Source organism: Colletotrichum truncatum (genome assembly GCF_014235925.2).
Source record: "Colletotrichum truncatum strain CMES1059 chromosome Unknown Contig_0014, whole genome shotgun sequence".
Taxonomy (NCBI): Eukaryota; Fungi; Ascomycota; class Sordariomycetes; order Glomerellales; family Glomerellaceae; genus Colletotrichum; species Colletotrichum truncatum.
In genome coordinates this window covers 383,061-406,220 of record NW_027222411.1, presented here as the reverse complement: position 1 = coordinate 406,220, position 23,160 = coordinate 383,061, and the positions used below count along the sequence as shown (strand labels likewise).

The 23,160-nt window shown below is 49.0% G+C and overlaps 4 protein-coding genes across 4 annotated transcripts; 3 read left to right on the top strand and 1 right to left on the bottom strand.

Annotated features, from left to right (window-relative positions):
• Positions 1 to 83: 83 nt before the first annotated feature.
• On the top strand, positions 84 to 1,241 carry CTRU02_215277 (transposase; the record flags this gene model as incomplete). The annotated part of the gene is made up of 1 exon (XM_036730555.2): positions 84 to 1,241. One exon carries the CDS (start codon positions 84 to 86, stop codon positions 1,239 to 1,241), a length of 1,158 nt encoding a protein of 385 aa, XP_036577798.2.
• Positions 1,242 to 2,803: 1,562 nt separating this feature from the next.
• CTRU02_215276 (vegetative incompatibility protein het-e-1) lies at positions 2,804 to 7,401 on the top strand (the record flags this gene model as incomplete). Its single annotated transcript, XM_036730554.1, has 4 exons — positions 2,804 to 3,188; positions 3,239 to 4,025; positions 4,074 to 5,685; positions 5,731 to 7,401. 4 exons carry the CDS (start codon positions 2,804 to 2,806, stop codon positions 7,399 to 7,401), a joined length of 4,455 nt encoding a protein of 1,484 aa, XP_036577797.1.
• Positions 7,402 to 9,457: 2,056 nt separating this feature from the next.
• On the bottom strand, positions 9,458 to 16,210 carry CTRU02_215275 (Killer toxin subunits alpha/beta 6; the record flags this gene model as incomplete). Its single annotated transcript, XM_036730553.1, has 7 exons — positions 9,458 to 10,533; positions 10,633 to 10,947; positions 11,041 to 11,356; positions 11,529 to 11,948; positions 12,016 to 13,839; positions 13,905 to 14,166; positions 14,223 to 16,210. 7 exons carry the CDS (start codon positions 16,208 to 16,210, stop codon positions 9,458 to 9,460), a joined length of 6,201 nt encoding a protein of 2,066 aa, XP_036577796.1.
• A 3,716-nt stretch (positions 16,211 to 19,926) lies between these two features.
• CTRU02_215274 (LysM domain-containing protein) lies at positions 19,927 to 22,095 on the top strand (the record flags this gene model as incomplete). Its single annotated transcript, XM_036730552.1, has 2 exons — positions 19,927 to 20,169; positions 20,239 to 22,095. 2 exons carry the CDS (start codon positions 19,927 to 19,929, stop codon positions 22,093 to 22,095), a joined length of 2,100 nt encoding a protein of 699 aa, XP_036577795.1.
• Between the last annotated feature and the right edge of the window lie 1,065 nt (positions 22,096 to 23,160).

The following is a 23,160-nucleotide window of genomic DNA, read 5'->3' as shown; positions in this document are numbered from 1 at the left end:
CCTCAACTAATGTAATCAGGCAATGGTTTCAACAACTCGCCCTTCCAGAGATCAAGGCGATCAAACCACATCATCGCTATAACATGGATGAAACTGGTATCCTAGAAGGCAGAGGATCAAATGGCTTAGTACTGGGATCATCAGAAAGCTCATCAATGCGAAAAAAACAGCCTGGGTCTCGGGCTTGGACAACTATGCTTGAGTGTGTCTCTGCAACTGGTCAGGCGCTTCCTCCACTTGTTATTTATCGAGGGAAATCGGTTCAACAACAATGGTTTCCTCTTGATATCCATAAACGTGATATTTACAGTGGTTGGAAGTTCACAGCAACTGAGAATGGCTGGACTTCAGACTCTACAGCTGTGGAATGGCTTGAGAACATCTTTATCCCTCTGACTAAGCCTGATCATCCCTCTGAGCAGAGACTATTGATCCTAGACGGTCATGGCAGTCATGAAACAACAGAATTTATGTATCTCTGTTATAAACACAAGATATATCTCCTTTTCCTACCGCCACATACATCCCACGTTCTCCAACCTCTAGACCAAGCAGTCTTTGGGCCTCTCAAGGCGACCTATCGAAAAGAGCTTGGATACCTCATTCAACACAACGATTCTACAGTTGTAGGCAAACGGAACTTTCTTACCTGCTATGGAAAAGCACGCCAGATGGCATTTTCAAGCAAGAATATCAGAAGCGGCTGGAAAGCAACAGGACTATGGCCCATTTCGATAGCTCGACCGCTCATGAGCCCTCTACTGCTTGAGAATGCTTCCAAGCCCTCAAAGCCAGGCTATTCTACGCCTATGAGGGCCTCTGATGGTGGAAAAGACGAAAACTGGGCATCTGCTACATCCATAGTAGCCTGGTCAACGCCCAAGAAGACAGTTGATCTATATGATCAACTTAGCTTATTCAGCAAGTTGGATAAAGATCAGCAAACGCAGCGACTGTTGTTTCGGAAGGTTCAAAAGGGATTTGATGAAAAGGACTATCAATTGGCTACAGCAGAGAAGAAGATTGCAATGTTGGAAGCAGAAGTTGAGGCTGGAATGGTACGGAAGCGGCGTAAGGTCCAAATGAGCCCAAATTCGAAGTTTGCCAACATTGAGGCAATTCACAAAGCCCAAATTGAGGCTGGCGAAATTGAGGATAGCTCAGATGAATCTAGCGAGCCTGAATTACCTATTAAAACTGGCGATAGTATCACAGTTGCAGGAGACGAATCAGACTTATAGTTATGAAGTTGATGAATACCTCATGATGACCCAATTTATGGGTGTGCGAAATGTGGGGGTGTGCGAGAAGTGGGTGTGCGACGTTATCCGAGAGTAGCAGCGGTAAGGCGGGGTATTGTACTCGTGAGAGTAGACATCATCAATCTCAACCTTGATAAGGGGGAACGGGTCTTCAATACTACACAGAGGCATCCGGCCCAGGACTCGATCTCGAGCCCCCTCTGCAGGGGTTCGCATGAGCAGGTTAGCTTCACCCATGACCGTTAAGCCATGTTGCTTTGTAAAGACAGCTAAATATTGGAAAGAGTTTTGAGAGATTGTATTGTTGTTTGAAGGAGGAAGCAATGATATAAGTAGACGAGATTTGGTGCCAAGTTGGAGGCTTTGCACTATAAGAGAGTATTTTTTGCGCGGGTAACTTTTCTAGGCCCGCCAATTCCGATTACCTTAATGCAGACTCTCAAGACTAATTGAAAAGGGGCAAGCCAATTTCGAATCTTTCACTGGTCACTTTGCCGGAGTCGCTTCTGGTCTATTATCTTTATAGAGTGGATTTTAGAGCGACTAGGTACCCCGTCTTTTGATTCTAGAGAGTCTAGGGCAATTAGTCCATGTCCAAACACCGTCGTGAGCCGTGGTGATTAAGAAGTGCTGTCAAGTTTAGAGAACAAATGCTATCGGTGTTGTCGACCCTCTTTTTTTTTTTTAAGGAAGGTTGAGCCCTACCAAATGAACAACTGATACTTGCCTAAAGGTATTATCGTCTGACAGTTTTATTATCTGAGGTTGTTTGCCTCTGTAAAGTCGGGAGTGCCTGTTACTGTTCGGTAGATTCTCAAAACAACACTCACCGTATCGGGACCAATGCAATGACATTGCCTACGTCGTGCCGAAGACGAACTGATACTGGAGTTTCGTCGACCGCAAGAATGCTGGGCCAGACTTTGAAGGACTACGTAATCAGCTTGAGAAGCACATTGTTGAGATTTAGCAAAACTCCTTCTCTATCAGATGAAAAGAGTTTGCTGATACCTTAAGAGCCTAATCACCGTTTTTTTCAGAGACTTTATCAAGCTAGACGATTGAGCTGGCAAGTTCAGAGACATAAAGGACGCCGAGACCGCTGTACAAAAGGGCTTGAACCGATAGAATTCACAGAGACGAGAAACCAGATCCAGGTCTGGAATTAATTCCTCAGTTTTAACTTAAGGAGCTTTAAAGTGTTGCGATTGTTATGCAGTTCCAGGCTTGGCACGCAACAAGCGGAAAAGATCGTGGTACTGTTCTCGGTGTCCGCTCATTTCTATTATCTTGGTATATTCCAAAATCAGTTTCCCTTTTTACGGAATACTAAATACCCTAGCAGGACGTAAATGGTGACTGTCCAACATGCATGTTGGCCAGTCTGTGTCGCGATTGGACCAACAATGCTGACGCTCCGCCAGTGAGGCCCAGCCTGCATGAACACAGCCTCGCCAACCCCTCATCTAAGCATTTGGTCACCGCTCGATTGTGTCGTGATTTACTTCGCTGTCAGGGATTTCGATGAGGTTATAGACGCAATGGGGTTCTCAAAATTCTTCAAACGCTCGAAGGACGCATCGTGCTATGGGAGCGGCGATACGCACAGTTCTTACATCAATGGCACCAGATCAGCGGAGACACTTGTTCCACCCGAAGATACCAGGCATTTCATAGCCGATGAACTCTCAAGTCCATCTCTCGCCAATCAGCGAAGCTCGCGCCTTGATTCGCAACCACCCGCAGCGTCTGATGAATTTGCGGTTCAAATGGTGCAACCCACCCAGCCTCTCTCCCAAACGACAGTGGTTCAATCAAATGCCGCATCATCACTATGGAGTCGTGCTTACGAAACTCTTCGAGACAAGGATAGCCAGCTAGTGTGTCGATATGAGAAACTACTCTCGGAGGAGTTGCTTGACCATGGTACGTCTCCATCGCGGCCGTGACTCGTTCCCACCAGCTAACAGTTGCAGTATCCGCTGGCTCTGCCGCGTCACAAGAAACTCTTTTCCAGGGCGAGGATATATGTCATGCTATGAACCGCATTCAAACCGATAGTGGCACGCGCAGTGATCAGCTCGAGAAGATCATCCATCGGGGTCTTCAACGAGCTGACGAAAGAAAGACTACGTATACTATTTTCGGCCGCGAGTTCGTTCTCAGGGACCAGATTGCGGCAACTGCCAAGTTTGTTCAAACTATCAAAAGTCTTGTCGATGAGGCTGTCAAGGCGTCTCGCGAGGCATCCCTTGCCTGGGCTGGTGTCTGTGTCCTCCTCCCAGTACTCACAAACCCGAGCGCAGCAGAAGAGGCCAACCAAAGTGGCTTGTTTTACGTCTCCTCTCGTGTACGGTACTATGTCGAGCTCGAAAGTCTTCTGTGGCCGGAAAACCTGCAACGACCGGGTTTGAAAGGACAATTCGACAGCCATATTGTCGATCTATATCAGCACATTCTCGAGTTTCAGATCAAGTCCGTCCTGCGATTCTATGGGAAGTGGCTGGCGCATCTGAGCCGTGATATCATTCTCTACGATGACTGGCAGGGAATGCTAAAAAAGATTAAGGAATTGGAACAGATGATTCGGGACGAATCAAGCACTATCAATACCATGGCTTCACGTGAAAATCTGGAAGCCATCAGCAAATCAACAGAACAACACTCTGCTGACATGCAACTATTGCTGAAGGAACACTTGCAGGTGTCCAAGGAACATCGCGACATTGCATCCATGCACCTGGATGAACAGAAGCGTACGAAGTACGTGTTATCCTCCAGACTTAGGGACCCATACTGACAGCCAAACAGCGAAATACTCGATTGTCGCATAAACCTTCCGAGCATACAACTTCCAACCGTCGACAAAGCACGCTACGATAGCGATGATGTTCGAGGAAGTCCGTTATGTGAGGATGGTACCCGATCTCTCATCCAGGAACAGATCACCAATTGGGCGATTGAGGACAATAGCGAACCTATTCTTTGGCTCCAGGGCCCGGCGGGGACCGGTAAATCGACTATCGCGCGTACTGTCGCGGTGTCTTTCGTCAAGACGCGGCAGCTAATTGCTGGCTACTTTTTCAAGAGAGGCGAGCAGGGCCGGAACAGTACCGCTCGACTATTCCCTACCATTGCCATGCAACTAGTCGATACCATTCCCTTCTTCAAAGATATCCTCCGTAAATATCTCGACGGTCTCAGCAAAGAGGCGGTGGAGGAAAAGGCTCTTGAGTACCAGTTCGAACAGCTTCTCCTCAAGCCTCTTAGGCAGCTGCCTCGCAGCAACGCGTCTGACGGTACGAAGGTCATCATTATCGACGCCTTAGACGAGTGTGAGTGCACAGAAGAACAACTATTGCGAATTGTCAATCTGCTTTACCAACTTCGGACCATTAGCACGGTCTGCTTGCGCGTACTGCTTACGAGCAGGCTGACCCCTGAAATTGTCTATGCTTTGAAGCCCCTCCAGCAGAAGAGAATGATTCAAAGTTTAGATCTTCACCGAGAATTCTCTAGAGAAACCCGAGTCGATGTCCAAACTTTCTTGAGAGCAAGATTCGCAGACATCAAAGAAAGGGCTCATATTCAACAAGATCCTTGGCCATTGCCTGGGGAGTTGAATCGTCTAGTACAGTTGGCTACGGATCCCGAACCGTTATTCATCTACGCTGCTACACTTTGCAGGTTTGTCTCTGGAGGATCGCGCTTGAATGAAATCAAAAAGAGCCACGCCAGAAAGAACCCCAAACAACAGTTGATGATATGGCTCAAACAGTGCGACAGCAATAAGTCCCAGTTAAGCCAGATTTACGAGCCCATTATTCGCCAGGTATTTGGTGATGATGAAGATGCAGATTCTGAGCTGCAACTAAAGTTCTTAGGTGCTCTTGTACTTCTTGCAAATCCACTTCCAGCTACATCTATCGCCTCACTCCTTGGCCTGGATATTGACGATATCAACTGGTGGCTTCTGCACCTACACCCGGTTTTAGACATACCAACAGAATCTCATCGCCCCATACGGCTACTACATAAGTCATTCAGCGACTTCCTTCTTGCTCCGGATAACTCCAGCAATGGCTTGTGTCAAGTAAACGCTGACCAGACGCACGCAATGCTTGCGGCAAAATGTATTCAGTGCATGAAATCAGGGCTCAAACGGGACATCTGCAATATCGGAAAGCTGGATATGGCCAAAGACGAGATCGACCCGCGAGTTATTGAAAAGCACGTCCCTCCTGAACTGCGGTACGCTTGCTTGTACTGGGTGTATCATTTGCACTACTGTGAGCAAGTAATGGATGATGAAATTTACGCCTTTCTCTCTGAGCACTTCCTTCACTGGCTGGAGGTTCTCTCACTTTTAGGGCGAATTTCAAATGGAGTTACAGCAGTCAGAGAGCTGCTTGAAATAAATAAGGTTGGTTAATTTGAAATGGGTTTGTAATCCGGCTAACTTTGACAGTCCTTTCCCAGAACACCTGAATTCAAAGCTTTCATACAGGATGCTAGCAGGGTTATCTTAACCTTTGTCCCTATTATTGAACGCGTACCCCTACAAACCTATGGAGCATTACTTTTGTTCTCTCCTGTCGCAAGCAAAGTACGCCAAACATTCTGGCATCAACGACTACCTGATATTACGTGTTTTGGAGATATAAAACATGATTGGGATTCGCACCTACAGACGCTGGAGGGCCATACACAACCGCTTAACGCGGTGGCTTTCTCACCAAATGGCCATGTAATCGCATCAGCCTCGTATGATAAGACGGTACGGCTCTGGGAAGCAGCAACAGGCACACACCTCCAGACACTAGAGGGCCATGGCATGGCAGTTAGCGCAGTAGTCTTCTCACCAGACAGCCAGTTAGTTGCATTAGCTTCGTACGATAAGACGATACGACTATGGAACGCAACAAGAGGTAGACAACGCCGGGTACTTGGGGGGCATAACGGTTGGGTCAGTGCAGTAGCCTTCTCGCCAGACGGCAAGGTAATCGCGTCGGCCTCATACGACAATACAGTACGGCTCTGGGATGTAGATGTAGCACAAGACACAGGTTGCCAGATGAGAGAAGGTCATTTCTCCCGGGTCAACACCATTACCTTCTCACCAGACAACCAGGTAGTTGCATCAGCTTCGTGCGATGAGACGGTACAGCTCTGGGATGCAGCAACAGGCACACATTACCGGACGCTGGGAGACCATAATAGTTCAGTTAGCGCGGTAGCTTTTTCGCCAGACGGTCAAGTAATCGCATCAGATTCGGATAAATTAGTACATCTTTGGGACGTAGCAACAGGCACGCATCGACAGACGCTAGAGGGCCACAGCAGTTGGGTTACTGCGGTAGCTTTCTCGCCGGATGGCCAAGTAGTCGCATCAGCCTCGTATGACAAGACAGTACGGCTCTGGAACGCAGTAACAGGCACACATCGTCAGACGATAAAGGGCTACAACGACTGGGTTGGCATAGTGGCCTTCTCACCGAACAGCCAAGTAATCGCATTAGCCTCCGATGCGATAGTACGACTCTGGGACACAGCAACAGGCATACACTGTCAGACGCTAGAGGGCCATGACGAACGGGTTGGCGCGGTAGCCTTCTCACAAAATAGCCAAACAGTCGCATCTGCCTCTTTTGATAATACGGTACGACTGTGGGACGTAGCAACTGGTACGCATCGCCAGACACTGAGGGGCCACAGCGACTGGGTAAGCGCGGTAGCTTTCTCTCAAGATGACCAGGTGGTCGCATCGGCCTCGGTCGACAAGACGGTATGGCTGTGGGACGTAGCAACAGGTACACACCACCAGACGATAGAAGGATCTACCCTGAGTCTTACTTTCGACCCCTTATGCAGCACGCGACTGCTTACTGATTTTGGGATTGTTGACTTGCTAAGCGGGTCTACGACAAGAGGATCGTTGTTCTCTGATGAGACGGCGTTGTCCTCGGTCATCTGTGGACTCGGCCTTAGTCCGGACACAACTTGGATTATGAAAGGTAATGAAAAGGTTGTCTGGCTTCCTATAGAGTACAGACCGACATGTTCAGGCGTAAGAGGTTCAGTGATGTTTATTGGCTGTGCTTCGGGCCGTGTAATCCGGGTTAAGCTTACGACATCGTGATTCTTGTATAGACTGAAACTCAACGTGGTCATCAAAAGCATTGATTTCTCATTTTGATAGCTTCTCTCATGCGGTGCAATAATATAGTATAGGGGGTCAAGCTTTCTAATTCATGGTGCTTAGTTCAGATTTTGGCTCACATCTTTCCCTTGCATTTTGTCTCGTATCTTTGCGGTAAAACTTTGCATGTATTTTCGATATATGAAAGGAAACAGCTAGATCATTCTATTTGAGTGAAGACCGAGTTGCGCTTTGCGTTTCCCCTCCTGCTGAAGTTGCATGAAAAAGAACCAGGCATATAACGTAGTTACGATACAGAAACATTGTCTGCGCGACTGATAGTGTAAAGATGCAGTGTCCCCTGACTGTCTCCAATATTTTCTTTTCGTTCTTGGGTTTCAACAATATAGATCCGCCATAGCACAGAGCGCCAAATCTAGAAGAGTTATAGTGAAGAAATACTGTACAGAATCTGATGGAGACATTGCAAAAGAATATGCAGCTAGTCTCTTATTACGAGGCGAACCGGCCGGGTAGACTTGTCGGATGTATATTATGAAGAATGTTTCGGACAATTTCTGACTTGACAAGGTCGTCAGACAGATTTTCTAAGTACCTTAGTTTAGGAGAAAAAGTCGTCAGGCAAGTTCGCATTACTAGTTAGCAGATGAACCAACCCCTAGAGCTATACTGGAACGCCAGCTCTTATGGCATTTAATCTACCGATGCACCTTACATCTTGTTACTCTGAAGGCCGCCCTAGACCGCATTTCTTTCTCCAGCTGAGGATCACACGGGAACAAACAGTAATTTGCTGAGCGCATGTATGCACTATTGTAGTTCGCTAGATCTCCTCAAGGTCAATTTGTAAACGAATACCAAGCTTTTCAAACTAAAGTTCGGCAATATGATCCTTGATTTCATACGCTCATAATGGAAAGCTGGTCTATCAGGTTTAGTGGTGTAGCGACTGTGATAATTTGGAGGGGATGTGGTCTGCGCATTATGTCAGATGGATTTCTAGCGTTCATCACAGCCATTTCAGGTAGAATTGGCTTCGTGCCAGTTTGGTTCATCCGACAGTATGAACCCCACAAGCAACCTATTCAGCCTGAATGTATTGCCCAACCACCAACAACACAGTATTGTTACCACCAAAATGCGGGAATAGGTGCGAAAAGTCTCGAATACCCCTATTATAAGAAGACTCACGGCAATAATTATTAAACAAATATCCCAAGAGATGCAATGTGGATGGGATGACACTGGTGACTAGATCTCTGTAGGTCAGATCACTTTGGTGTATCTCTTATGAACAGAGCACGTACCAGAAGTTACAAGGGTGAATTGGTAAAGAAAGAGAAGATGTGCGTTGGAGGACACATACACGTCTATAATATGCTTTCATTACGTAGAGACACCCATTAGTGAGCACTGATGTTATCGTCACAGATGGCATGGAAATTTTCTACGAACACCAGCACTCTAGTATCTTCAAAAAGTCTTAACACAATTTATAAGCCTTTAAAGTACTGATAGCACACGGGACTGATAGAGCAAGGTGCCGCACCGAACCCCATGCAGCCCGCTTAGACCTTCACGATTAGAAGTCTAACAAGACCTGTGTACCTCGAGGAACAGGCTTCTAACGGTGCTTGACGTGGTCTAGTCCTTAAAACCTATCGCCGTTTTAGCTTTATTAAGATGGAACTTCCAAAGTGTTTCACATCCAATCGATCATTTCATATAGCAGCACGACTCTGAACTTTATTCTCTAACTCTTTGATCCAATACTCTCTGATTGTGACGAAATGAGGATAAGGTCAAGCCACTCTGAAGGAAAAGTAATTATCTACAAAGCTCAATTTCCAATACGAGCTGAAGCGAATCGTTATGCGAGAGACAAACCATGCTAGAGTCTCTTCACCGATGGACAAATGAAAATCGGCCCCATGTTTGAGCCACTGTAGTGACTAGAGCCTCCAGTATGTTTTTGTCCTGAACTCAATTGTCCCAGACGTAGGTTGCCTTTCATCTCAAGCTTTCGTTGTTGGGCCTAAAAACTGCAATGAATAAGCGATCCAGTCATTGAACCGAAATCGCCACATTTCGTCGCATCGTATTTGTGCCATCCGCACGAAGCCTGCTTGATACCTTCGCAGCGTATGATTCCCAACCTGCCCTTGTCCGCTTCGTACTCACACTCGTACCCTTCGACAGTGAATGGTCCGATTTTGGTAGGTGGCTCACGAATGTCGAGTGTAGTATATGCCGGCTCAGAGTAATAGGCCTTATCGCAAACATACCAAGCACCATCCGAGTCCGCTGGAAAGACAACCCAGGACCGCGTCCATGTCCCCAGCCCACCGGCAATATATCTTTCACTTAGCGCGATGATGATGTTGTTTTTATACTCGGGCTCCTCGTCGTCACCCTTGTCGTCGTCGTCTTTGCCATCATCATTGTCGTCGTCCTTGTCGTCATCCTTGCCATCATCGTCGTCATCATCTTTTGGCGGAGGAGGACTGTTACCAATCGGGTTCGCACCCATCTTGTTGGGGTCTTTGGGATCCTTAAAGTCCGGCGGCGGTACGCCCTTGGGACGCGGGCTGCAGTAGTATCCGCGGCAGAGCTCTCCACCACAGGTGCCCGAAGGACACTTGGGTGAATCGGGCCCGTCGGACCAATCGATCCCTCTGCCGTCGGCGCCGCCGCCTGAACCATCCGAGCCACCAGGGGGACTAATGGGACAGGTATTGGCGCCATCGACTGCTCGCTTGGAAGGGTTGTTGGACCCATCGCCACAAGAACCGGTTGATTCCCCAACTTCTTCCGGCAAGTCCTTGAGTTCTTTGGAGTATGGGGGGCACCGCTTCGCAGTCCGGTCATCAAATATCAGAACGGTTTCGCCACCCGATACACAGGAATAAGCAGGCTCTCTAATCATCCGGCCCACCTCGCCATTCCAGACCACAGGCCTACTGGTAGCGGAGAGTGGTCTTTCATAAACCCTGATGCGACGGTGGAGTCTTCGAATCATCTTTTTGACGTTGAGCGGCTCCTGCAATTGTGTCTGCCAGTCGGAACGTAGAGAACGAAGATAGGCGGCAACGCCGGCAACCGCAGGCGCGGCTATGAGAACACACACAATAACTCGTCAGCATGATCCTTTGGAAATGACGGTTGAAATCGCTCCATATTGTTGCGTCCTTCATGTTTTGGATGACTTACCGAAAGAAGTGCCACGTGTTTTCCCATTGACACTGGTTGGGCCGTCTATTTTATCCAGTCTATCGCCTGGCGCAAGTGTCGTCAAGTAGTAATCACGCTGACTCCAATCGGCCTCCTCGCCATATTTGTTCGTTGCGCCAACTACCATCATGCTCTTGATCCTATCAAACGAATTTCTGTCACTTGACGCGGCAAACCTGGATGGATAGGTGTGGATGATTTGGTCGGAAGAGCTTATGACCTTTTTGTCAACGTTACCAGAAGCTGCTACAAGGACAGTCTGGGTTTTACTTTCTAATCTCATCAAGATCTGATCTACCAAGAGAGAGAGAAGAGGCGTTACTGTTAGCCTGATGATGCAATTACACAGCTAGTGAAATGGGAAAAGAAACCACGCAAGGGACCTACTTAGCCTTTTGAGCCAGACTTGGTTTGTTGTGTCGTCACCCGAAATGAAGCTCATGTTTATGACTGCTTTGCCGACCCGTCCTGCTGAAATGTGGTCGTATATGATGCAGAGAGAGCTTATGACTTCTACCATTCTAGTGTTGCCCTTGACAAAAACGAGATTGCATTTTGGACAGGAGCCCATTGTCTCGCCGATGACCATGGCGGACACTTGTGTTCCGTGGTGCAAGTCATGTAAACTTGGTTCCTCGGGGGTGAACAGCCCTTGATCGAGGCTGAGATCAAGCCTTCCCTCTGCTTTCGCTTTGGCGAGCTCCTGTAGAAACCGTAATTGGTAAGCATGAAAGAAACTGATAAAAGTTGTGTCAAAACTATCAAGATGGAATGGGATTGCGACGCATAACGTCACACCATCGAGAGTTAAGGCGTGTGGATGATAGAGTCCGAGTCCATAGGAACGTGAGCATGGCTTGTGTATTGTCACTTACCGGGTGTCCGTCCCATATTCCATTCTCTGCAACGGTGTACACATATTGCCCAGTGCCTCCCAAGGTTTGATGATGGAAACTGTACGGTTTATCTTCGCCCGCCTTGTAAGAAAATCCATCGGGAGTTCTCCATTCCACTTTATTGGGCAGTGAAAAGTGCGATTGGTGCCAGTAGTTGGACCGTTGCACAGCCAATGGTGCGTCTTGGCGCTTCTGCTTGATGCCTGGCGAGCTGCGGGCTTCTTGTATGCCATCTGTCGTCTTGTTTCCATGTTCGGCATCCTCCCTGATGTTGATGCCAGCCGAAAAACCAGCATCGGGCATTTCCACATCGGAATTTTGATCGGTGAGTCTTTTTGAGAGTCCCTGGCCAGGTGGAAACTTGAACTTCTTCATGAGTTCTATCCCAATGCCATCAGCCTTGAAAGCCATTAGCTCTTGAATATCTTACACAACGTCATTGAGAATATTTTCCCTTGCCACTTACAAGTCTTTTGAATTCATCCGAGACCCTTACACTGAGTCTGGCCAGATAAAAAGCTGTAAAGCCTCCCGCATCGGACTTGATTTCTTTCACATCTGATCCGTACTGGTCCAACACGGTGCGGACCAGGGACGGGTCGTCCATATTGACGGGAACAAGATACCACCACGTTAGGTCGCAATCGGAGTCATCGTTTTGTCGCTTCGATATGGCAGCCTTGACGGAATTGAACACTCGTTCTTTGGCAACGTCACCGTGTAACGCGCGCAGGGTTATAGGCTTAGTGGGTGACGGTAGCTCACATGCATCCGTCCTGGTCGTGATTTGCGTCTCCCAGTCAGTCAATGAACAGCCGTAAATCGTATCGCAACCAGATGCGGTAGAAGTCACCGTCGATGTTATCTGTCCAATGGTCGTCACTTTGAGTGTGGTCGTGGTGGAGCAGAGAGATGCCGATTCCGTCTCGCAGTCTGGCTTCTCGGTAAAGGTGGGCTTGCTATCACCGCCAACGGTAATGGGAGGCCAAGGTGGCGGAGGGGGCTTGATGGTAGGTCCTGGGCTGCTGCCACCACCGCCCGGGGGGGCGATGATGTTGGGCGGCGGAGGACCAGGAGGGTAGATGCCGGGCGGCAGGGTCCACTTGAGGCCACCTTTCGGCCCGATGTTGCTCGGGCAGAAGTTGAAGAACCAAAGATTGCAGGGGGTAATGAAGCCGTCGTCAGTGGGTTCAATGTTATTGACGGGTCCTGGAATGGGAGTTACGACGTGAGGAGGATATTGTGTGTAGCTAGGCTCATCATCGTCATCTTCGGTATCATCTGGGTGAATCTCCATTTCGTCAAAATCAGCTTCTTCATCGTCATCATCATCATCATCTCCTCCACCTCCTCCAGTGGGTGTGGCAACGGTTGATGTGCCGGTTTTCGATGGGCCACTTTGCGCTGGGCCCCCTGTAACGGCCGGCCACGGCGGCAAGGTGAGGGTACGGACGGTCGTGCCGCCCTCGCCGTCGGGAACTTTGATGGACACAGGGCCGATTTTGATGCTCGGCGTGAGGAGGAGCTGGGTGCTCTTCTGGCCATTGGTGATGTTGACGTTGGAGTAGGACATACTGCTAACGGTGAGTGCTGGAATGTCGATAGTGATGGTGGTCGTCTTGGTAACAAAAGCAGTAGTCTCCTTGCCGCTGATGGTAGTTTTGCCACTGGCACCATACTCGAGAGAAGAGGTAAATTTGCCAGGCTTGATAGTTGTGGGCTCCGGTAGAGCACTCGGGGGAAAAATAAGAACGCAAGGAGGCTGACATTTGGCACCCTGGCCGTCGTCGTAGACCTTAGGGTCAAGGTAGACGGGCCTACCCGTGCCATTGGAGTACTTGCCAGAGCCTTCTCCTTGAAGATCGATAGCCCAGTCTGACGTGCCGCCAAAGTTGAGTTTCATGTAATCCCTCTGCCTACGGGATTTTGTGACCTTGCTCATATATGCCACCCACTCAACCTGGTCGTAAACAAGGTAGTCCGAGTCTGATTCCGCGTCGTACCAGGACTTGATGGCACCACCCTTTTTGATAATCTCTGCAATCTCAAAATCGGAAATATATCCAGCTGTGTCGGTACATCTCCCCTTCTTGGCTGGTGATTCATTCCTCTTACCGAGAAAGGTACACATCGGTCCGCGGCAGGTGGAACTGGACATCTTAAAAGAGCGTCCGTAGCTGGAGACTCCCACAACAATCTTGTGGGACTTGACACCGGCCTTGGTGATCATGACCAGGGCATCGTGGGTTGTTGTCGAGTTCACGTGAGAACGAAGGCAGTTGCCAGCAGGCTGACAATTCAAATGTTAGTAAGACTCTTCGCGTTGGTTCGAATAAATTGGTAAAGAAAACATACGCATCCAGGCATTGACCACTCATTGCCCACGTCCCATTGACCGTGAAAGTCGTAGGTCATGTAGACGATATAGTCGAGGACCTCTGCCATTTTCTCAATGGGGAACCCCTTCAGATACCAATAGGAAGCTGGTGCGGCGATAGATAAGGACTTCCCCTTAGGGAGTTTCTCGCGGACGAGTTTGAGGAACTGATAGTAATTTTCACCATCCTCCTCGGAGCCGGGGGGTGAGCCCTCGATATCAGTGGCTCCAGGATACTCCCTAAATCATGTTAGTATACTGATACTGAGTATCATTGCAAAGAACGCAAGCCCTACCAGTCAAAATCGAGGCCGGAAAGATTGTTGTCAACGGCAAACTTAACGACTCTATCTGAAAAAGCACCACGGTTGGCAGGGCTCACAACGTCACGCAATAAGCGGGCGTTGGGCCCTTCGTTGGAAAACGCCCACCCACCAAAGGCGAGAATCTTCTTTGGAAAGTCGGTCGCACCAACAAAAGCATCCCATTGTTCCCGTTGGTCATCAGGAATAACAACCTGGTAATCGGTAGAGATCTCGCCAAAGGCAAAATGAACATGAGTATAAGACCGGTCAATGTCTAAGACGTGCATATTAAGACAAGGACGGTTGAAGTTCCATGCCTCGAAGTATCCGATCTTACGGAACTGCTCCGGGGGCGTATCATTATTGACGAGCTCCATCCCGCAGTTGGAGATGCAGCCGTTCTCGCCGGGCTTGGAGGTACCGGGGTTACCAGTAGACGATTTAGAGACCACACAGAAATCGGTCGTCGTGCCACAGTTGCCCCAGACGTTGCAACAGACCTTGAGCGGGCAAGGGTTGAGATCGGCGAGATCCTCGCCCTTTCCGGGGGCTTTCGTGCCCGGTTTTCCAGGGCCACATTGAGCATCTTCAATAGCCGAGGGCATGGCCGGGTTACCCTCGCTGACACAAATCTTCTGTGTGAACTGCAAGTTCTTACACCCATCCCATCCCCAAGTCTTTTTGTTGAACTCGTCAATGTCCTCAACCTTGATTCCGTGCTTGGTTGCCACCGCCTGGCAGCCCTCACCCTCCTGGACGACGTACGTCGCGCAGGTTCCGTCGGCATTCGGCTTTGGTTTGGTATTAGGTAGCGTGCCGGAAGAGCAGCATACCGACCCGCCATGTGACAAAATGATGCACATTGCGTCGGTGAGCTTGTTGAAACTCTTAAACGCAGTGGTACCAAGCCCGCAGCGTTTTGCGAGTGTCGCGCAATCGTCGCCCTCTTCCACTTTGATGCTGCGGCACTCGGCTCTCTTATCAAGCTGCCCCAGCCGTCGGCCCTTGATGGCTGGAGTTGGAGGTACAAGCGTGTCGAACGACCAAATGGCCGTATTGTCGAGGGTCTTCGAGTTTATAGTTTCTTTAACAGCGGCAGCAGCATCAGACTCTGAGAAGCATTGACTCTGACTCCACGCAAGCATGACTTTCTGAACGGCGGCGAAATCACCGCTCATGTCAGCCACAACCCCAATGGTCTCAGGAGCAGTGCGGTCATTTCCACAGACTTCGAGTGCCGCTCGCACGGGTGCTGATGTCTTTGCGTTTGGGGAAGCTGCTTTAATCTCTTCTGAGAGCTTCTGCAGCAGAGAAGCGGATGCTCGAGATTTGTCCATCAATGTGCCTGCGTACAGGCCGACGAGTGTGCCGCGGAGGTAGAGGAAAGCAATCTTCTTCTCGCACGCGGGGACTTGTTTCATGTATTCTGACAACTTTTCTATGGCGATAGCAACATCTGACGAGGCTGCTTCATTCAAGAGAGTGCCATCTGAGTCCGAATTCCACCAAGAAAGGCGTGCAGAAACGCGAGATTCTCTGGCTAAACCGGCACCGCAAGTCACGTTGGCCTGAATCTGACGCGGTGACAGGGCAGCAAAGTTTGATAGCTGGCGGGCTTCAACAAACGAGTCTTCAGCATCAGGAGCGACATAGCCAGACTCGACGAGGAAATTCTCTTTGGTGTTCGCGTCGCCAAGTGTGCAAGCGCGGATGCTGGTGTGAGTATCGGGGTCACCAAAGGGTGTGAGAAGGTTGTAAGCGACGAGCATGGGCTCGGGACAAACTGCGAGTCTTGCTGTGTCGTGGTATAAATTCCATTCTTCTGGACCCTTGGCAGTAGCACAAGATCGCGGGCATGTGTTTGAAGGGTTGATCACACGGTTGCTCTGAGAAGAGGATGAGGATGAGGCTGCCGTGATTGCAGTCGTCGATGACAAAAGCAACAACAGCAGCCGAGATGGCGGCGTCGTTGGCCACATGATGGCCAACGGATATGGAAAAAAAAAAACCAAACAAGATAAACGAACGTGGGCAATGCGACAAGCTCTTGCTATCGCCTTGAACAGAATAACCCCTAATAGGTAGGCAAAGAGTGAAGCCCCCGGTAACGAATGTCAATAGGAAAAGTACGCAACAACTCGTGCTCTTGACTTTATACAGACATTTCGGCGGAGTACAACAATCTGCTTGGTATTCCGAGGGGGCCAAGATGCCTTCGAAGTAGGAACACTTCCCTGTCGCGACCTCCCACCGCAACAAGTCACCACTTGCATGAGCTCATCTTGGTGAAGAAACATCGTATAGGGATAGTGTATGGTCCTTGGGGTCCGCATTAACACGGACCGTTCCAGGCCTAGTTCGCCGACGGCGTGGCAAGACCTTGAGGAGATGAACCCTACTTCAGTCCACGGGGTAAAGGATTAAAGGTTCTTGATTGGTGGAGTTGGTTACACGACTCATGTGTAAATCATAGGGCTGTACAAAAGAACATAGTTCAGGCAGAGACTAATTCAAGCGAGGTTGCCTAACAGTAACCTGGGGGGGGGTCTTTGGCCTCATTCTTGTTCTAGGCATGCAAGGTACAGCCCTGAAGTGGGTTCTCAGGACACGGCAGGATTTGATCCTGCGCAGATTTTGACTAGCCCTGCCCACCTACCAGGTAAGTTGCTCGCGCAATATACATAGGAGAAAACGATGTGCGTTATAGAATGCGACTTAGGCGAGGTAACATCAGAATAAGGTAGAGTTAGAATGAGTGTTGCCTAGAGATGTTATGGACCGTAGGCTCCAACCAAGTGAATAGAGACAACGGAATCAAGCGAACAGGTTAAGCTGGTTAATTATTGACTTTAGGCCGGGTTGCCTTGCAGGAGGTGACCAATTTGGGGGCTGAATCAGATGCCCAGCCAGGCAAAGCCGGATCATCCGACAATTTTCTCTTTGTAATAGACCAAATGTGAAATCTCGATGTTTCTACATCATGCGGAAAACCATTGCCCACAACCTTGAAAAACTTAGGCACAGCTCAGTTGTATCACAAATCAAGAAGAGTTGTATCCACAAAATCAGGGATAACATGTGGAGCTTGATGCCGGCTAGCACACACTACTCGAATACGCGAACTTATTCCTTGTCCCACGTTGCAGATCCTGAACGGACACCACTTCGAAATGCGGAATAGCCCTCAGGTCTTAAACTTTTCTCGCTATGGATATCTCGTTTGATAAGATTGCCTTGGACAGGCTGCAAAGCTGATGTCTGGAAAACAGAAGTTTTGTAATTACGATTCAAGCTGTAAGTGTTTGAAAATGTCACGTTACCGCGAGACTGGGGAACTTGGTTACAGTAGATCAGATACCTCAGATTACTAAGCCTGAAAACGGTCTAATAAAGATAGACGGGTAGAACTCATTCACTGCAAATACTGAATAGACTCGCAAAAACCGAAGTCGTCCAGCGAAAGGATTAGTTGCTCTACAATGACTTACTTGACGGTGTTGAATATGATCAGACAGCTCACAGTGGTTTAGCCGAGGTTATGTGAAAACATTCAACCGCTTATCCTTCTGACAAGGATAGTTGATCCCAGTCTAGACAGTCTTGGCAGGTATTAGCGGTGAACTTGTGAAATTGCAGAACGGTAACGGTTCGGACCAACGGCCTCTTGTTGTATGGCCCCGTCGGCTAATGCCATTTGACTTTCTTCTCTCTTTGAACCATTCACAGGGAACGGCGGCTAAGTCGCTTGTTAAGCAAGGTGTTCCGTTGGAAAGACGCCATAGTCGCAGGGCTGAGATCCTTCGGACGGGAACAGGCTAACAACCCGGGGCCGAGTGGCGGCAGAGGCGCTGGAGATTGCAAGGAAAAGCCGACCAAGTTAGCATACCCTGTCCCTGCGAGCCCCTCCCCTGTTCCTGCGCCCGATTCGATAGCAACAGCAACAGAATAAGGGCGAAATGACTATCCCTTTGAGGCAGGACGTAGGAAAAGTAGCAATGGAAGGATTCACAAGCGCAGGGAGTGGCTCATTAATGTGGAGGCACGGGGGAAAGGCGTGGATGGATGGTAACATGTTATTCACAGCAGTTTTCAAAGGATCATTACCATTGACCACAATCACTCGTTTTCACAGAATGAGCATTTTTGACAAGTCATTAATTCACTTTTTTCGTCCACTTCTTTTCTTTAGGTCCTGCAACGGTCGGAAGTTGTAGAGAGGGCGAAGTAACTAGTGGTGATTCGCTTAACACCAGCCTGTGTCTTCTTTGGCTGCCGTACTGGCGTCTTCGTTACCCCGGATGCCCGTATCCGATCCCTGGCCGTGACCGTGCCTCAACGGCCCCCATTTACCTATGACTTCCTATGGAGGCCTTCCTACAGGAGTGCCTCAGCCCTAGGCAAAGCCGAGACTGTGCCGTCCTGCATCCCGGTAAAGACTATACGAACTGAGAACGCGGCTCCCCCACGGCCTTCCGGTCATGAACCACGGCGCTATGGCTCATCGAAGAACCCTAGTCACAACCCCAGTTCTAGGTTCCCGGTATCCGTACCGCGACTCGTCTCGCAGCCGACCCAATCTTGCAGGTCAGACACGCAGGGCAGCCGCCACAACGGCACGGCTGCCCGCATCCCATCGACTAACCCAAAATGTATCCGCCGCATAAAATGCGAACGGGTGCACTATGCCCTCCCTCGGATTCGGTTTGCTGCTTACCTTATGCTCGAAGCTTAACAAGTCGACTGAGACTCGAGCCGCTTCTCTGGTCTTATCAACTTTTATTGCGCTCGAAAGAACATATAGGTCCTGCTGGCACCGGCAATACGATAATATTTGCTACATCGCCCTGCTGTTTTTTGAAGCGGCATCTAGTCCGCCCACTTCAGGTCTAATCACTGATTAGCAAGCATACAAACCAAGTTAGCAATTTAAGGCGGCAGCTCAATGGGCGGTCTTCAGTCCGATTGAGCGCTAGAGTTATTACACGATGTATCTTTCTCATACTGCTGGTGGAATCCACTAAAAAGGATTTGCTCATCTCCCGTTGACGGGCCTAGCGTCATTGTTGTCAAGTATCCGTATAATCCTGGTAAAAACGACTCTCTCCCCACTCGTAATGGGGCTTTGATTCTACATTGGAACGTTCCATCAAGCCCCCCACCTTGACCCCTAGAAGATGCAGCATGTTCGGAAAATCAGATGTCTCTTGTTTGAGGGACTATGCTCAATGAGCTTAAACTGATAGGGCCCTGGGAATCCCATCCTATGGAATGAATAAACGTTTGAACCCTGTTAGCCTTAAACCGACTGGCGCAGGATTCTGGCTAGGTGGTAATTTGCCACGAAATACCATCCTTCGCCCCCAAAGCCTTGGTGAAGGATGCTAGTTAAAACTGTTTTAGGAAGCTCGGCCGAACACGAGGTGATCACATCAGGCGATGTTTCCCCCTTGGCCCTGTGCAAATGTGAACATGCTGGAACTTTAGAGACCGCATCTCAATTCAACTAACAAACTAGACAGAAGTAATGGCAAAACTTTGCCAATGGCTCCTGACTCGATAGAATACGAATTTATCTGTGATGTCTCCGAGTATAAAGAGGTTGAGGAGAGCCTGGAATCTAAAATTCACCATCGACGCACGACAAGTCTGGGTTCAGTATAGAAGTTCTATCTCGCAACTTGCCCAAACATTAATCATGGGAGCTTCCAATCTTTTGGTTTGCGCCCTGACTTTGCTGGCTGCTCGCCATGCCGAAGCGGCTCCTAGCAACCGCTACGGCCTCGTCGAGCGCCAAGGCATGGGCATCAGAGACGTAAAACCTCAATATCCCCACGATCCTTACGCCGGATGCAGATGGTGGTGGGACAATGACGGCAGCATCGCGTGTGAGGACATGCCTGCGGAGTGGGGCGTCTCACTAGAGACATTGATTTCCTGGGTGAGTTGAGTTGGTTGAAAGTCGAGCAGTTATTCGAGTCATGTTTTGGCTAACAAAGGTGACATCAAGAACCCCTCCATAACTCCCGACTGTGGAGGCTTCATCGTTGGGCGATCTTATTGTGTCGAGGCGCCTGTTACTGAGCCTGAGCCTTCGACGACCACGACGACGACCAATGGATCACCTCCAACCACCACCACCACTACTGGCAACGGCATCACCACGCCCACGTCAATCCAAAAAGGCATGATCAAAACCTGCAACAAGTTCCAGGAGGTTACCGAGGACATCTCATGCCAGGATATCTTGGACGAGAATAAAATCAGCCTGGCTGATTTCTTCAATTGGAACCCTGCCGTGGGCGAATTTTGCAACAACCTCTGGAAAGATACCTGGGCCTGTGTCGGCATCATCGGAGGCGTCGCCACCACTAATGTCCCGGCGCCTGCGACTACCACCAAGCCTGCGAACGGAATTGAGACGCCGTCTCCCATTCAGTCTGGCATGACCAAGAGCTGTAACAAGTTCCACTTCATTGAAACGACCACCACCTGCGCAAACCTCCTCGACTATGAGAAGATCACCATCGAAGACCTGTTCAAATGGAACCCTGGTGTCAAGAACGACTGCACTGGACTCCAGGCCAAGACTTGGGCTTGTGTTGGAATTATCGGAGGAGCAGCTGTTACGACTACACGTCCTGCAACTACGACCAAGCCTGCTAATGGCATCGAGACGCCTTCTCCTATCCAATCCGGCATGGTCAAGAACTGTAACAAGTTCCATGATATCAAGACGACAACAACCTGTGCCAACCTTCTTAGCTATAACAAGATTACACTTGAGGAGCTGTTCAAGTGGAACCCTGGTGTCAAGAGCGACTGTACTGGGCTCCAGGCGGGAACCTGGGCTTGTGTCGGAGTTATCGGAGGCACCACCACAACTACACGTCCTGCAACTACGACCAAGCCTGCTAATGGCATCGAGACGCCTTCTCCTATCCAATCCGGCATGGTCAAGAACTGTAACAAGTTCCATGATATCAAGACGACAACAACCTGTGCCAACCTTCTTAGCTATAACAAGATTACACTTGAGGAGCTGTTCAAGTGGAACCCTGCTGTCAAGAGTGACTGCACTGGACTTCAGGCGGGAACTTGGGCATGCGTTGGTGTTATCGGAGGCACTACAACCACTGCTCGTCCTTCTACCACAACCAAACCCGCAAATGGGATTGAGACGCCTTCCCCTATTCAAGCGGGTATGGTCAAGAACTGCAACAAGTTTCATGATATCAAGGAGACAACTACCTGTGCCAACCTTTTGAGTTACAACAAGATCACGCTTGCCGACCTCTATAAGTGGAATCCTGGTGTTAAGAGTGACTGTACTGGGCTTCAGGCGGGAACTTGGGCTTGTGTTGGTGTCATCGGAGGTTCTACAACTCCTGCTCCTCCTCCAACCACGACAAAGCCTGCCAACGGAATCGACACCCCCAGCCCGATCCAGTCTGGCATGGTCAAGAACTGCAACAAGTTTCACAACATCAAGTCAACGACCACATGCGCAAATCTCTTGAGCTATAACAAGATTACACTGGCAGATCTGTACAAGTGGAATCCTGGCGTCAAGAGCGACTGCACTGGCTTGCAGGCCGATACTTGGGCTTGCGTTGGCGTTATTGGAGGAACCAATAAGCCTACGACTACGACCAAGGCTGGCAATGGTGTCGCGACCCCGACCCCGATCCAGGCCGGCATGACCAAGAACTGCAAAAAGTTCCATTTCATCAAGAGCACCACCACCTGTGAGAACCTGCTAAGCTACAACAAGATTACCATGGCTCAGCTCTTTGCTTGGAATCCGGCTGTCAAGAAGGACTGTACAGGACTGTGGGAAGATACCTGGGCATGTGTGGGTGTCTAGTAACTAAGATAGACGCTTATGTATTTTGATGTACTTTTCACATAATAGTGCGCATACATAACCCTAGAATTGGGGACCTAATATAATACTTTTCAGATGCTAGCACTCCTGTTTTCAAACCAAGTACCATAGTCAGAAGATGCCATTCATTAATATCTTTAAGTGGAGGGTCCGCAAGCCCGTTCAACCTGAAAGCTTTGAAAAGATATTCGCTAGTGTTACATAATTAGTACTCTGAGCTGAAGTTTCAGAATGAACTTGGATGTCTTGTTAGTTTGTGACTGACATTCATCCTTGCTATTTCACAATCGAGAATGTTGGAGAAGTCTCTTGGAATGCGACGCATATTTTCTCTCTTGGGAAGGCCCCAGTTACTTCATACGTTCCAGACGATCTTGTTTATGCATGTACGTATTCCCACTGCAACACGTCAAAAGTTATTTCCCAGGTAGTTGCAAATCTCCATGACGAGCATTTATCCGGGTTGAACGGACCTATCGATTGAGTGCAAAGTCGGTATTTGTAGTCTCGGAGTGAAGCAGAGAAACAGGGTTGATATGTAGGTTGTGCGGATAATGTTGTCTCCGAAGCTCATCAAAAGAAGATTATATCCTCCTTAGCTTGTGTCAAGGCAGCCTTCTCGCTCTTGAGCATCTGTTCATTCACTACGTCGAGAAACAGCCTAGTGAATGATACTTTGAGCTATTGCCAAGCAGTCACTATCCAGCATGCAAGGATAGTGGAACTGGTTGAAGTAGTCGATCGCCCATTGATAGTGGCTCTCCAATCAAGCTGTACTGACAACTGGGAATTGAAGATTACTTGGCTTTTGCTGTGAAATGAGAAAATGGTACTAAAGATACCCAATATCCTAGCGCCATACCCTGTTGGAAATGGTCTCTCGTCAATGTCTTCTGCCGGCAGCCTTTCAAAGCACCAGAAGTGACATTAGTTTTGCCTGGCTTTTGGTCACTGGTAGATGCATAAAGTCTAAAGCCGTCTTCATCCAATGCCCAAAGCACTCCGTTAATTTAAGCAACCCTTGTAACTGGTCAAAGAAACAAA